General features: G+C 48.5%; 1 protein-coding gene across 5 annotated transcripts in view; it reads right to left on the bottom strand.

Moving 5' to 3' along the window:
• TECPR2 (tectonin beta-propeller repeat containing 2) overlaps window positions 1-12440 on the bottom strand; it is a 102886-nt gene that overhangs the window by 24971 nt on the left and 65475 nt on the right. For all 5 annotated transcript variants that reach the window (XM_040256877.1, XM_040256876.1, XM_040256875.1 and 2 more), the window contains exon 17: window positions 600-748. In XM_040256877.1, coding sequence (XP_040112811.1) covers window positions 600-748 — 149 coding nt within the window. The remainder of the gene's footprint in view (window positions 1-599; window positions 749-12440) is intronic.

Consider the following 12440-nt stretch of genomic DNA (forward strand, 5'->3'; position numbering starts at 1 on the left):
GAGAGTCTGCGCCACAGAGAGGCCTCCCGTGATAACCAGAGAGTCTGCGCCACAGAGACAGACCTCGCGAGACAACCAGAGAGTCTGCGCCACAGAGAGAGGCCTCGCGTGATAACCAGAGAGTCTGCGCCACAGAGACAGGCCTCGCGTGATGCACAACTTAAGACCTGATGCAGCAAATAAATTATTTTGTAAAAGGAAAAACAATTTCTTCAACAAAACAGAAAAGGCACTCACAATAACAGGCTGTCTCATCACAAGATCTTTATGGGACTTTTACTCTCTTCCCTTTGGATATTACTTGCTTTAAAAAAAGATGCTCATTTTTAAAAGGAAACAAAACAATTTTGAGAAAGAAAAAGCAACCCTGGCTCAGATAATCGTGAACCTGTTCAGCTCTAAACTCCACAAACACCAGACTCCGAGTTGGAACGCCAGGGGATGAGCGTGTGCAGACCCCGGGCACACTCAGCCCCCGGAGCCCGGATACGTGCCTCCGCCCTGTTTGCTGGGAGGCCCTCGCCGGCAGGTGCGGCCTCTCCCCAGCTCAGCACCTCACCGGCCAACTGGGGAGCTGGGATCAGGCAACCTCTGCTTACCTGGACAGGCGGCTCAATCGCTATCCAGGCCGGAAGCATCAGACTGGGGTTCAGCGGCTGGGTGCCAACGCGGAAGTAAACGCCACCCCTGGAGTCGCAAGCCCAGACGTGCTGGTTTCCACAGGCTAGGCTCGTCAGTTTCACAGCTCCTATAAACAGAGAGAAGGCACACGTTCTAGCCACTTTCGTGTGATGACTCACGGCTCACGTAAGCTATGAACTTTGATTTTGTTCTTCAAAGGAAGAAATGACACTGCGTGTGCAGCTGAACTCTATGGCTGGAGAATATTATCGCGCATGAGAGTCACCAAGGCCTCCGGGTGCCCGGCCACCCGCCTGGTGCCACACTGCAGCCCTGCCACGCCAGAGACAGAGGAGTCAAGACGCCATCAGCACACGCCCTGAGCCACCAAGCACGGGTTAATACATCAGCATGGGCCTCACAATGAGCTTCATCACATACACAACCGTTAGCAGCAAATTCTGGGTCCGGGGTGAGAGAATTCATTCTTTGCGTAATCTTGATCCTAATCAGAATTCAGTCCAGTTTAGTCGCTCAGTCGTGTCTGACTCTTTGTGACCCCATGGACTGCAGCACACCAGGCTTCCCTGTCCATCACCAACTCCCAGAGTTCACTCAAACTCATGTCCATCAAGTTGGTGATGCCATCCAACCATCTCCTCCTCTGTCGTCCCCTTCTCCTCCTGCCCTCAATCTTTCCCAGCATCAGGGTCTTTTCAAATGAGTTAGTTCTTTGCATCAGGTGGCCTAAGTACTAGGAGTTTCAGCTTCAGCATTAATCCTTCCAATTACGATTGACTAATGAAGCCTCCTGGAATCTTCATTTTCCTTTTTACATTTCTCCTTGTTTATTAAACTAATTTTAAGAGGAAAAGAAGTGGGAGGAGGCTTTAAAGAGAAATTATATTTGATTAAGAGTTTATCTGGGAGAAAGAGCAACAGCCAACAGTCACTGAACCTCATAACAACCATACCCGGTTATTACTGCCCCAGCTCACACATGAGGCCATCAGGACGTGGACATGAAGAGATCTGCCCAAGATCCCAGAGAGAAGGTGGCTAAGCCAGGAGGCAAAGGTGCATTCCAACTCCTCCGTTGGCTGCTCTGACCTTGGGCTCCACACATGCTGAGTGCACAGATCTTACAAGGTCAGCATCATCACTGCCGACAAGTGAATGTACCCGAGTAACCCATGTCTTACCCCGTCACGGAACATTTTCATCACCCAGAAAGTTCCCTCAGGCCTCTTCTGGCCAACACCCTCTGCCCTGAGGCAGCCACTGTTGTCAGTCTGGTCTAGATGTCCAGGGGAGCAGGATCAAGGCCCGCACTCCCCCTGGCCCAGCTTCCTGCACTCAGTGTAATGTTCTGGACAGGACACGCAGCCATTCACTCCTCCTCACTGCTGAGTAATATTCCGTGCATGTAACAGCCACAGTTAGTGTCTCCTACTGGCAGACACTTTGGTCACTTCCACACTGTGCTACTAGGAGCAAAGCTGCTGTCGTCATTCCTGGAGGAGACTTTTGGGTGAACATGTGGTTTTTCCTGAATAACACATAGGAGTGGGACCCTGGGCTATGACGTTTCTATGTTTAACTTCCAAAGAGGCTGCCAGTGCCCCATCTCACACACCCACCTGCAGCCCACACCTCACCAGCAACCACTCTGGGTACCTTTTCATGTTGGCCATGCTAGTAGAAGTAAAGTGGCATCTTGTCATCATTTTAATTTGCATGTTCCTGATAACAAGTGATGCTGAGAACCCTTTAATGTGCTTATGGGGGGCACTTCCTCTGTGAAGTACCCATCAAGGCTTTTGCCCATTTTCCAGGTTGAACGGTTTGGCTTCTGGTGCCTAAGTTAGAGGATGCGTCACTCTGACCGTAAAGCAGGAAGAAGGTGGTGCAGCTAGGCTCACTGGCGGGAGGCTCTCGGCCACCCCACACAGTTGTCACTGGCGTCAGAGGACAGCCCAAGTCATCACCAGATCGTACAGGCATGGATCCTGCAATGGGAAAATCTCACCACATGCATTTAGCTTAAAAGTATTAGTCTGTTACTACTGGAAAAATTTCCTAAAGATGATGATTTCTCTACACCAAAACGAACTGTATTTTAAAAGTCTTTTACAGAGTTAAAACAGACATCCCATGGCTCCAACATTACATATTAAAAGACCTGTAGCAAATAAACTACTTGCAGCAGTAAACTACAGAAATAGCTGAGAAACAAACTCTCACTTTAAAATGTTAACTTAAAATGATTCTATGTTGGGATCGTCAACCTGCCCTACTAGGAACCACTCCTGTGAAGAAAGGTCCATGGTGACAAACACCCTGGGTCAGCACCTCAGAGTGAGCAGCGAGCTCCACCCCTAGTGAGACAGAGAGTTCACATTACAAGGTCAGCGTCTTCCAGAACAAGTGTAAAAGCCTGTGTATAAATGAACTTATTTTGAACGGGAGAGACAGGTCAAAAGAGAAAACATTTAGTCGAGGGCCTTTCTGTGGTGGCCTACCTCCCAGAGGGTCTCCCGGGCTGCCGGGACACAGGTCTATGGGGTGCAGACAGGTGGCGCCAAACACAGCTCCCCAGCACCCCAGGGCTTGTCACAGCCCCTGGAGTTGAGAGCCCCGCCCCCCCCCAGGTTCTAGACAGTGGGCTGTGAGCGGAAGTAGTCCGTCACTCCTGAGCTGAAGCATAAATGAGCTGGCGAGAGGGCTTTCCCTTCAGTGGTCCCTGCTGCGGTGGCCACAGTGCACAGCAGGGGCTCAGTCAGCCACCACCCGCGAGACGCCGGGGCGAGAGCCAGCCTTGTGGGAGCAGAGAGCAGCAGGCATGTGTTAAGTCGCGGGTATCCGGGGCTTGTTAACTAGGACACTAGTCCAGCTAACACAGACACACTGTAATTTTCCTGTCTCCTGTTTTGCTTTTCGCTCCCATGGAAAAAAAAAAAGTTTTAATTACTTTATTCAACAGATCAGACATTTTCCCTTTAAGACTACTTTTTAAACATATAATTTAGAACAAAAGGTGGCATTTATTTGGTTTTCACTATTTATAAAATTGCTTTTCTGCATAAATTACTATATAATATGTCCTGTTTGTTACCTAAAGGCATGAACTGACACTGAGTATGTCTTCATTAAATGCTGTGACCAGATGAATTCAATTACAGATTGCGTTAGTTCGCTAAACATTCTAGTGCCTGACACAGGCATATTTATGTGTACTGGGACATGAAATGTTATGAGCATCTTAAATATCTGCTAAGCGATGCACCTGTTTTCTAAAAACTAGGCTTGTCATAAATCATAATATTTCATGCTCAGGCTCTGTAACTGAGCTCAACAGCTAAACATTTAACTGAAGAAGTCTCTCAGTCTAAGAAACGCAAACTGAAACCACAATGAGGCACCACCTCACAGCAGTCAGAATGGCTGTCACTAACAAGTCTGCAAAAAATAAACACTTAAACACTGGAGATGGGTGTGCAGAAAGGGGCCCTCTTGCACTGTCGGTGGGAACGTCAGCTGGTGCAGCCACTGTGGAGAACAGTATGGAGGTTGCTTAAAAACTAAAAACAGAGGTAACATGATCTAGCGATCCCACTCCTGGGGATATATCTGGACAAAAGTATAATTCCAAAAGATACAGGCACCTGTATCTTCACAGCAGCACTATTCGTAATAGCCAAGACATGGAAGCAACCTAAATGTCCATCGATGATGAATGGATAAAGATCTGGGATAACGCCAATAAGGCCACTTGCAGCAACATGGATGCAACTAGAAATTATTATATTAAATGAAGTCAGAAGGAGAAAGACATATAATTTTTGTCTATATATATAATAATTTGTACATGTAATTATACTATAATAATTTCACTTATACATGGAATCTAAAACTTGACACAAATTAACCTATCTATGAAACAGAAACAGAATCAGGGACTAGAGAACTGACTGGTGGTTGCCAAGGGGTTGGGGTTAAGGGAGGGATGGATTCAGAGGTTAGGGTTGGTAGATGCTAAGCTATTACATGTAGAATAATAACAAGGTTCTACTATATAGCACAGGGCACAACAGTCAATATTCTCTGATGGAATTTTCTAATATTCATAAATATTCAACATTCTATGATGGATAAACCATGATGGAAAATAATATATATATGTGTATGTATAACTGAATCACTTTGCTGTATAGCAATAATTAACATTGTAATATGGGAATAGAACCTAAAAAAGGGTGGATAGATGTATAACTGATTTACTTTGCTATAGTTGTTTGCTAGACTTACTTTGCTATATTTGTTAGTAGCAACTAACACAACACTGTGGATCAACTATACTCCAATAAAAACTAATTAAAAACCTCACAACACTGTAAATCAACTATACCTGAACTTAAAGAGAGAAAAATAATTCTCTTAATCGAATCCCAAAGCAGTGATTTAGTAATTTGTACAAGGACAGAAAAGAGGGACGCTATATCTTGAAAAAGAAAGACAGAAAAGACAGAAAGCATGTTCATGATTTGATACTTTGCTAAAGTCATTCTTAAAGCTGAAATACCTGCTTACACTGTGAGAGGCGGTGACGTTCCAGACTTTAAATGACCTGGTGCTGCCCATGGTCACAGCTGCCACGAGGTAGCCTGGATCACACTGCTAGCGCTGGGAAGATGGGTTTCTGTTTTTTTGTTTTCAGTGTCAGAACATCCGTAAAGAGGCCAGGACTGAAAGGGAACCAGGTAATAAAGCACATCTCTGAACAGCTCTGATAAGCCAGCATCTCCTACCTCACATCCTGGGCAAGCGGATGACGACGTGGAGCTGCACTAATGAATTACGGTGAAGACATCTTGTACCTGTTACTAGTTCTATTTGTGATGATCAGTAACAAGGAATCAAAACCCATATTCCAGAATTACTTAGAAATGGAGTTGCAAAATGATGACAACTTGCCTGACAGTCTAATTTCTGCTGTGGGTGGATATGGCCATGCGCGGGGCCCTCCACCTCCAATGGAAGCTCCTCGAAGGTCTGAAAGAAGTGAGTGCTGGGGCAGCGTGGGAACAGGGTGCTGACTGAGGAAGGCAAGCGCAGGGTGGATGCTCTAGACCACAGGGAGAAAGGGGAGGCCGGCACGGTAACAGCAATGGCCAGCACTGGGAACCCCACTGCACCAGGCCCTCAAAAGGCAGCCTGAGCTGGCCAGGCCGCCAGGGTACGGGTGTCACCCCAAGACTGGAACTTGACTCCAGGGCCTGTGGAGCCATTTAAGGTCAAGCACAGGTGGCGTCCCGAGCCAAGTTTTAGGAGGAGAACTCAGGCAGCTGTGGCGGGAGTGGGGCACCCCAGAGCTGAGAGGCAGTGATGGCCATGCAGGAGTGTGTGCAGGAGTGTGTGCGGGAGGGGCGGAGCTCTGGCCCTGGCAGTGGTGGAGGGAAGGAGAGGAGGATAAGACAGCCCAGGAGACCTTCTGGTGAAGACGGAGAGACACACTGTTGACCACACTGACCAGCAGAGAAGCAGAAACGGCCAGAAATGAAAAGGCAACAACATCCTGGAGTGTGAAGTCAAGTAGGCTTCAGGAAGCATTACTATGAACAAAGGGCTTCCCAGGTAGAGCTAGTGGTAAAGAACCCACTTGCCAATGCTGGAGACCTGAGAGATGTGGGTTCAATTCCTGGGTCGGGACTATCCCTTAGAGAAGGGCATGGCAAGAATACCCACTCCAGTATTCTTGCTTGCAGAATCCCATGGACAGAGGAGCCTGGTGGGCTACAGATTAGAGAGTCACAAAGGGTCGGAAATGACTGAAGTGACTTAGCACACACACACGTATGCACTATGAACAAAGCTGGTGGAGGTGATAGAATTCGAGTTGAACTATTTAAAATCCTAAAAAAGGATGCTGTTAAAAGTGCTGCACTCAATATGTCAGCAAATCTGAAAAACTCAACAGTGGCCACAGGACTGGAAAAAGTCAGTTGTCATTCCAATTCCAAAAGAAGCAATGCTGAAGAATGTTCAAACTACCATACAATTGCACTCGTATCACACGCTACCAAGGTTATGCTCAAAATCCTTCAAGTTAGGCTTCAGTGATACGTGAACTGAGAACTTCCAGATGTACAAGCTGTGTTTGGAAAAGGGGAACCAGAGATCAAATTGTCAACACCCACATGGAGAAAGCAAAGGAATTTCAGAAAAACATCTACTTCTGCTTCATTGACTACACTAAAGCCTTTGACTGTGTGGATCACAACAAACTGTGGAAAATTCTTACAGATGGGAATACCAGACCACCTTACCTGCTTCCTGAGAAACCTGTATGCAAGATAAGAAGCAAAAGTTAGAACAGGACGTGGAACGATGGACTGGTGCAAAATAGGAAAAGGAATACGTCAAGGCTGTATATTGTCACCCTGCTTATTTAACTTATACACAGAGTATATCATGAGAAACGCTGGGCTGGATGAAGCAAAAGCTGGAATCAAGATTGCCAGGAGAAATATCAATAACCTCAGATATGCAGAATGACACCACCCTTATGGTAGAAAGCGAAGGGGAATTAAAGAGCCTCCTGATAAAGGTAAAAGAGGAGAGTGAAAAAGCTGGCTTAAAACTCAATATTCAAAAAACTAAGATCATGGCAGCTGGTCCCATCACTTCATGGCAAATAGATGGGGAAACAATGGAAACAGTGACAAACTTTATTTTGAGGGGTTCCAATATCTGCAGATGGTGACTGCAGCCATGAAATTAAAAGACACTTGCTCCTTGGAAGAAAAGCTATGACCAACCTAGACAGCATATTAAAAAGCAGAGACATTACTTTGCCAACAAAGGTCTGTCTAGCCAAAGCTATGGTTTTTATAGTAGTCATGTATGGATATGAGAGTTGGACTATAAAGAAAGCTGAGCACCAAAGAACTGATGCTTTTGAACTGTGGTGTTGGAGAAGACGCTTGAGAGTCCCTTGGGTAGCAAGGAGATCCAACCAGTCCATCCTAAAGGAAATCAGTCCTGAATATTTATTGGAAGGACTGATGGTGAAGCTGAAACTCCAATACTTTGGCCACCTGATGTGAAGAACTGACTCATTGGAAAAGACCCTGATGCTGGGTAAGATTGAAAGGAGGAGCTGAAGGGGACGACAGAGAATGAGATGGTTGGATGGCACTGCCAACCTGATGGACATGAGTTTGAGCAAGGTCCTGGAGTTGGTGATGGACAGGGAAGCCTGACGTGTTGCAGTCCACGGGGCTACAAAGAGTCAGACATGACTGAGTGACTAAACTGAACTGACTGAAGGGGAGAAAGAGGAAGCAGTGACAAACTTTATTTTCTTGGGCTCTAAAATCACTGTGGATGGTGACTGCAGCCATGAAATTAAAAGACGCTTACTCCTGGGAAGGAGAGCAATCCAAACCTAGATGGCATAATAAAAAGAGAGATCGTTCTGCTGACAAAGATTCGCATAGTCAAAGTCATAGTTCTTCCAGTAGTCATGTATGGATGTGACAGTTGGACCATAAAGAAGTCTGAGAGCCGAAGAATTAATGCTTTTGAACTGTAGTGTTGGAGAAGACTCTTGAGAGTCCCTTGGACTGCAAGGAGATCCAACCAGTCAATCCTAAAGGAAATCAAGCCTCAATGTTCACTGGAAGGACTGATGCAAAAGCTGAAGCTCTGATACTTTGGCCACCTAATGCAAAGAGCTGACTCATTAGAAAAGACCCTAACGCTGGGAAAGATTGAAGGTAAAAGGAGGAGGAGGCAGCAGAGGATGAGATGGTTAGATAGGATCGCTGACTCAATGGGTATGACCTCGAGCAAGCTCTGGGAGATAGGGAAGGACAGGGTAGCCTGCTGTGCTGCAGTCTGTGGGGTCGCAAAGAGTCGAACACAACTTAGAGACTGTACAACGACGATAACTAAATGGGAGATGTTTGTAAATGATGTTTGATAAGGAGGTAATATCCAAACTATATAAATTATTCATACAACTCAAAATCAGATAAACAATCCAACTTAAAAAAGGGGAAGAGGGCCTGAATAGACATTTTTCCAAAGACATACAGATGGTCAACAGGCACAAGAAAAGATGCTCAACATCAGTAATGATTAGGAAAATGCAAATCAGAGCCACAGTGAGGTATCACCCCCTCACACCAATGAGAATGGCTACCATCAAAAAGACAAGAGGTAACAAATGTCGACAAGAATGTGGACAAGTGGGGACTCTAGTGCACTGTTGGTGGGAATGTACACTGGGACAGTCACTGTGGGAAAGAGTGATACTCCACAAAAATTAGAAACAGAGCCATCATACGGTCCAGCAACTCCACTCCTGGGCATTCATCTGAAAAAAAGAAATGAAAACACTAATTTGGAAGATATATGCACCTCATCAAGCTGTTCACAGCAGCACGATTCACAACAGCAAGACATGGAAGCAACCTGAGCATCCATCAGCACAGGAACGGATGAAGGTGTGGTGCATCCACACTGCGGAGCATTGGCCACGGAAGAACGAAACCTCGCCGTCTGCAACAGCGTGGCTGGATCTGCGGAGTGCCACACTTAGGGAGGTAGCCGAAGACGAACACCATGTGGTTCACTCACAAGGGAAAGTGAAAGTCACTCAGTCGTGTCCAACTCTTTGTGACCCCATAGACTATATACAGACCATCGAATTCTCCAGGCTGGAATACTGGAGTGGGCAGCCTTTCCCTTCTCCAGGGGATCTTCCAAACCCAGGTCTCCTGCATTGCAGGCAGATTCTTTAGCAGCTGAGCCACAAGGGAAGCCCAAGAATACTGGAGTGGGTAGCCTACCCTTTCTCCAGGGGATCTTCCCGACCCAGGAATCGAACTGGAGTCTGCTGCAATGCAGGTGGATTCTTTACCAACTGAGCTATCACGGAAGCCCTTAAATGTGGAGTCTAAATAAGAACACGAATGTAACAGCACAGAAATAGACTCACAGATTCAGAAAACAAACTAGTGGTTACAGGTGGGGGTGGGGTCGGGGGGGGCAAAACAGGCGAAGAGGATTATAAAACAAACTGACTAAAGATGTGATGTGCAACATGGGGAATACAGTCAGTATTTTATAGCTGATAACAACTTTGTATGCTGTGTAACTGAAAAGACCCTGATGTTGGGAAAGATTGAGGGCAGGAGGAGAAGGGGATGACAGAGGATGAGATGGTTGGATGGCATCACCAACTCAGTGGACATGGGTTTGGGTGGACTCCGCGAATTGGTGTTGGACAGGGAGGCATGGCGTGCTGCGGTTCATGGGGTCGCAAAGAGTCAGACACAACTGAGAGACTGAACTGAAACTATAAAAAGATATTGAATCACTATATTGTACATCTGAAGCTAATGTAATACCATAGGATGACTACCAAAAAAAAAAAAGTGCATTTGGGAAAGAGAAGCTGCTGCTGAACAGAATCCTCACAGGCAGAACCACGGGCTTGCAAAGCTGTGCCTCCTGTTCCTACCGTGAGCACCTCCACAGCCAGCTTTTAAAACAACAGTGGAGCATCCCAGGCCAGCCCAGGTGTGGAAGCCAGGCAGCACCCACGGCCTCTGCATTACCACACGCCGCTCACTGCTGTTCAGCAGAGCCGCCTGACAAGCGTCTGCCACGGACACGCAGACAAGGGTCTGGGCAGGGAGCACACACCTGATCTCAGAATCTGCGTCTCCCACTCTAAATAACAATTCTGGAAACCCTGATTGAAACCTCGCTGTCCCACAGGCTCCACAGCCCAGCCCTGCAGAGAGCCCAACGACAGAGGAGCTGGCAGCCCAAGCGGCCTTTACCACCCCGACCCTGGCCCAGCACCCCTCGCAGCTCCCTATACAACCCCCCGCTTCCCAACTCTAAACATGCTGCTGCCTTCCTCAAAGATGTTCAGAAGACGGTGAAAAGGTCTTCATCTGTCATTTCAGCATCAGCCAGTAACTCAGGTAAATAAACTCAGAGCTCAGGCAGGATAAAGACCAAAAAAGTGGAGCTTCCTGGAATCACGCCCCCCACCCCACATTCCCCAGCAGCCGTCGCCCCTGCCTGAGAGAGCGAGCATTCACACAGGATGCTTCCTTGCAGCCTCCATCTGGTGGGGGGACTGCTGTTACTATTACAAAGGTGGGAGCAGAGGCTTCAAGGTGACCCAGAAGCTCGCGCAGGGCCCAGCCCCGCGCATGACCAGCACGGCTCCTGCTGCTGTGAGCCCCTGTGTCTTGGCTTGCCCACCTGCATGTGCCGTCTGTGACCCATTCCAGCCCTGGCTGGATTCCAGATGCTTCTGCTGACAAGAGGCAGGGCAGCTCCGTAAGCCCCTGCCCTCTGCAGGCTGGGAAAGAAGTGCAGCCTGAACTCAGGATGGTCTTGGCAGTGGGCTCCCACTCTTTGAACTGAAACTCAACCCCCGCCACCAAGCTGAGTTTCTTCCCTCGAAGGAATGGCCACCAACTCCAGGGAAACCCAGATGGGCAGCTCCAAGACCTGTGACATGCCAGCCAGTGTGCCACCGTGGGAAGACTGGATGGAACTAGGTGGGAGGCCCGGCAGGGCTGGTTCCACAGTGGAGCCAGGCTTGACAACTGCTCATGCTGCGCTCACAGCAGCCTCTCTACAAAGACGAGCGCTGCTTCTGATTCAGACGGGGCGAGGGTGCAGCCTCCCACTGCTCTCAAGACTGTAGCAAGGACAGAAACCTCGTGCTCACCTTTGTATCTCCAGAAATTCCCAAGCTGGCCTGGCTGGGGCTGATGGAAAACGGCTCAGGCCAGCAGAGTCTGACCCAACCAAAGTGTCCCAGGGAAGGCAGGAGGGTGCCCCATAGCGCAGGCAGGAGCACAGCCAGCACGGCCGCTCCGGTCCTCCCGGGGGTGGCGGCGGGCGAGCGCTCTGCTGGCTGGACCGTGACCCGCCCTGGTGCGGGGCTTAGGTTCAAAACAAGGAGATGCCAAAAGCATAAATAATCTAAAAGACCCTGGAGAATTCCTAGCTTTGGAACAAAGCTTGCTTCTTTAGTTGAGAACCAACCTGCTTCTCTAGCTAAGCTGATTACACTTGGGGGCCTCATGGGACCAAAGGACGACGGAGCTCCTGCGCATTGTGGGATGGCGAGAGGCCGCTGGCTGGAGGCGCAGTGAGGCTGCCGCGGCGGGAGGCGGACAATGCCCCGTCCTCCTTTCTCGCTTCCTCATCCTTCTTTTTTATTTGTTAAATGAGAACATGTGGTTGAATTCTCAAACGTTAAATGGTTGTAAAATTCAATTCTATTGCCTAACAGAATAGCGGTTGTCAGTTCACCAGGTGGGAACCCATCCAGCCGAGAAGTATTCCTAAGGCTCACACGGGCCCTGGAGTGGCTGGGGGAGCCTCGCCTCCTGACAGCCATGCCTGACTCTGTCTGGAGAATGACCTGAAGGTTCGGCTCACTCTCTTATTTCCCAGAATGGGAATGAATTACTTATAAGCAGCATCAGGCTGCTTGGCTTCCCTGCAGCCCTGGCGGGGACACTCAGAGCATATGGGGATCCGCACACCCCGGGCAGTGGGGGGAGGAGGGCTGTCCCAGCCCCGGCACCCGGCCCCGGCGCCCAGACCAGACGGGCACCGAGCAGCAGAGGCAGCCGAACCGCAGGATGGGCTGGAGCAGCTCTCCCGGCCCCTCTCCGGGACGTGCTCCTCCTGGGTTCTGAACCCTGCAACCTGGAGAGGGTGGGGAGGGGAGGCTCCTCACGAGACTCTTAGGAGGCCCGTTAACCCGCAAGAGT

The sequence above is a fragment of the Oryx dammah genome, unplaced genomic scaffold (assembly GCF_014754425.2).
Source record: "Oryx dammah isolate SB20612 unplaced genomic scaffold, SCBI_Odam_1.1 HiC_scaffold_16, whole genome shotgun sequence".
Taxonomy (NCBI): domain Eukaryota; kingdom Metazoa; phylum Chordata; class Mammalia; order Artiodactyla; family Bovidae; genus Oryx; species Oryx dammah.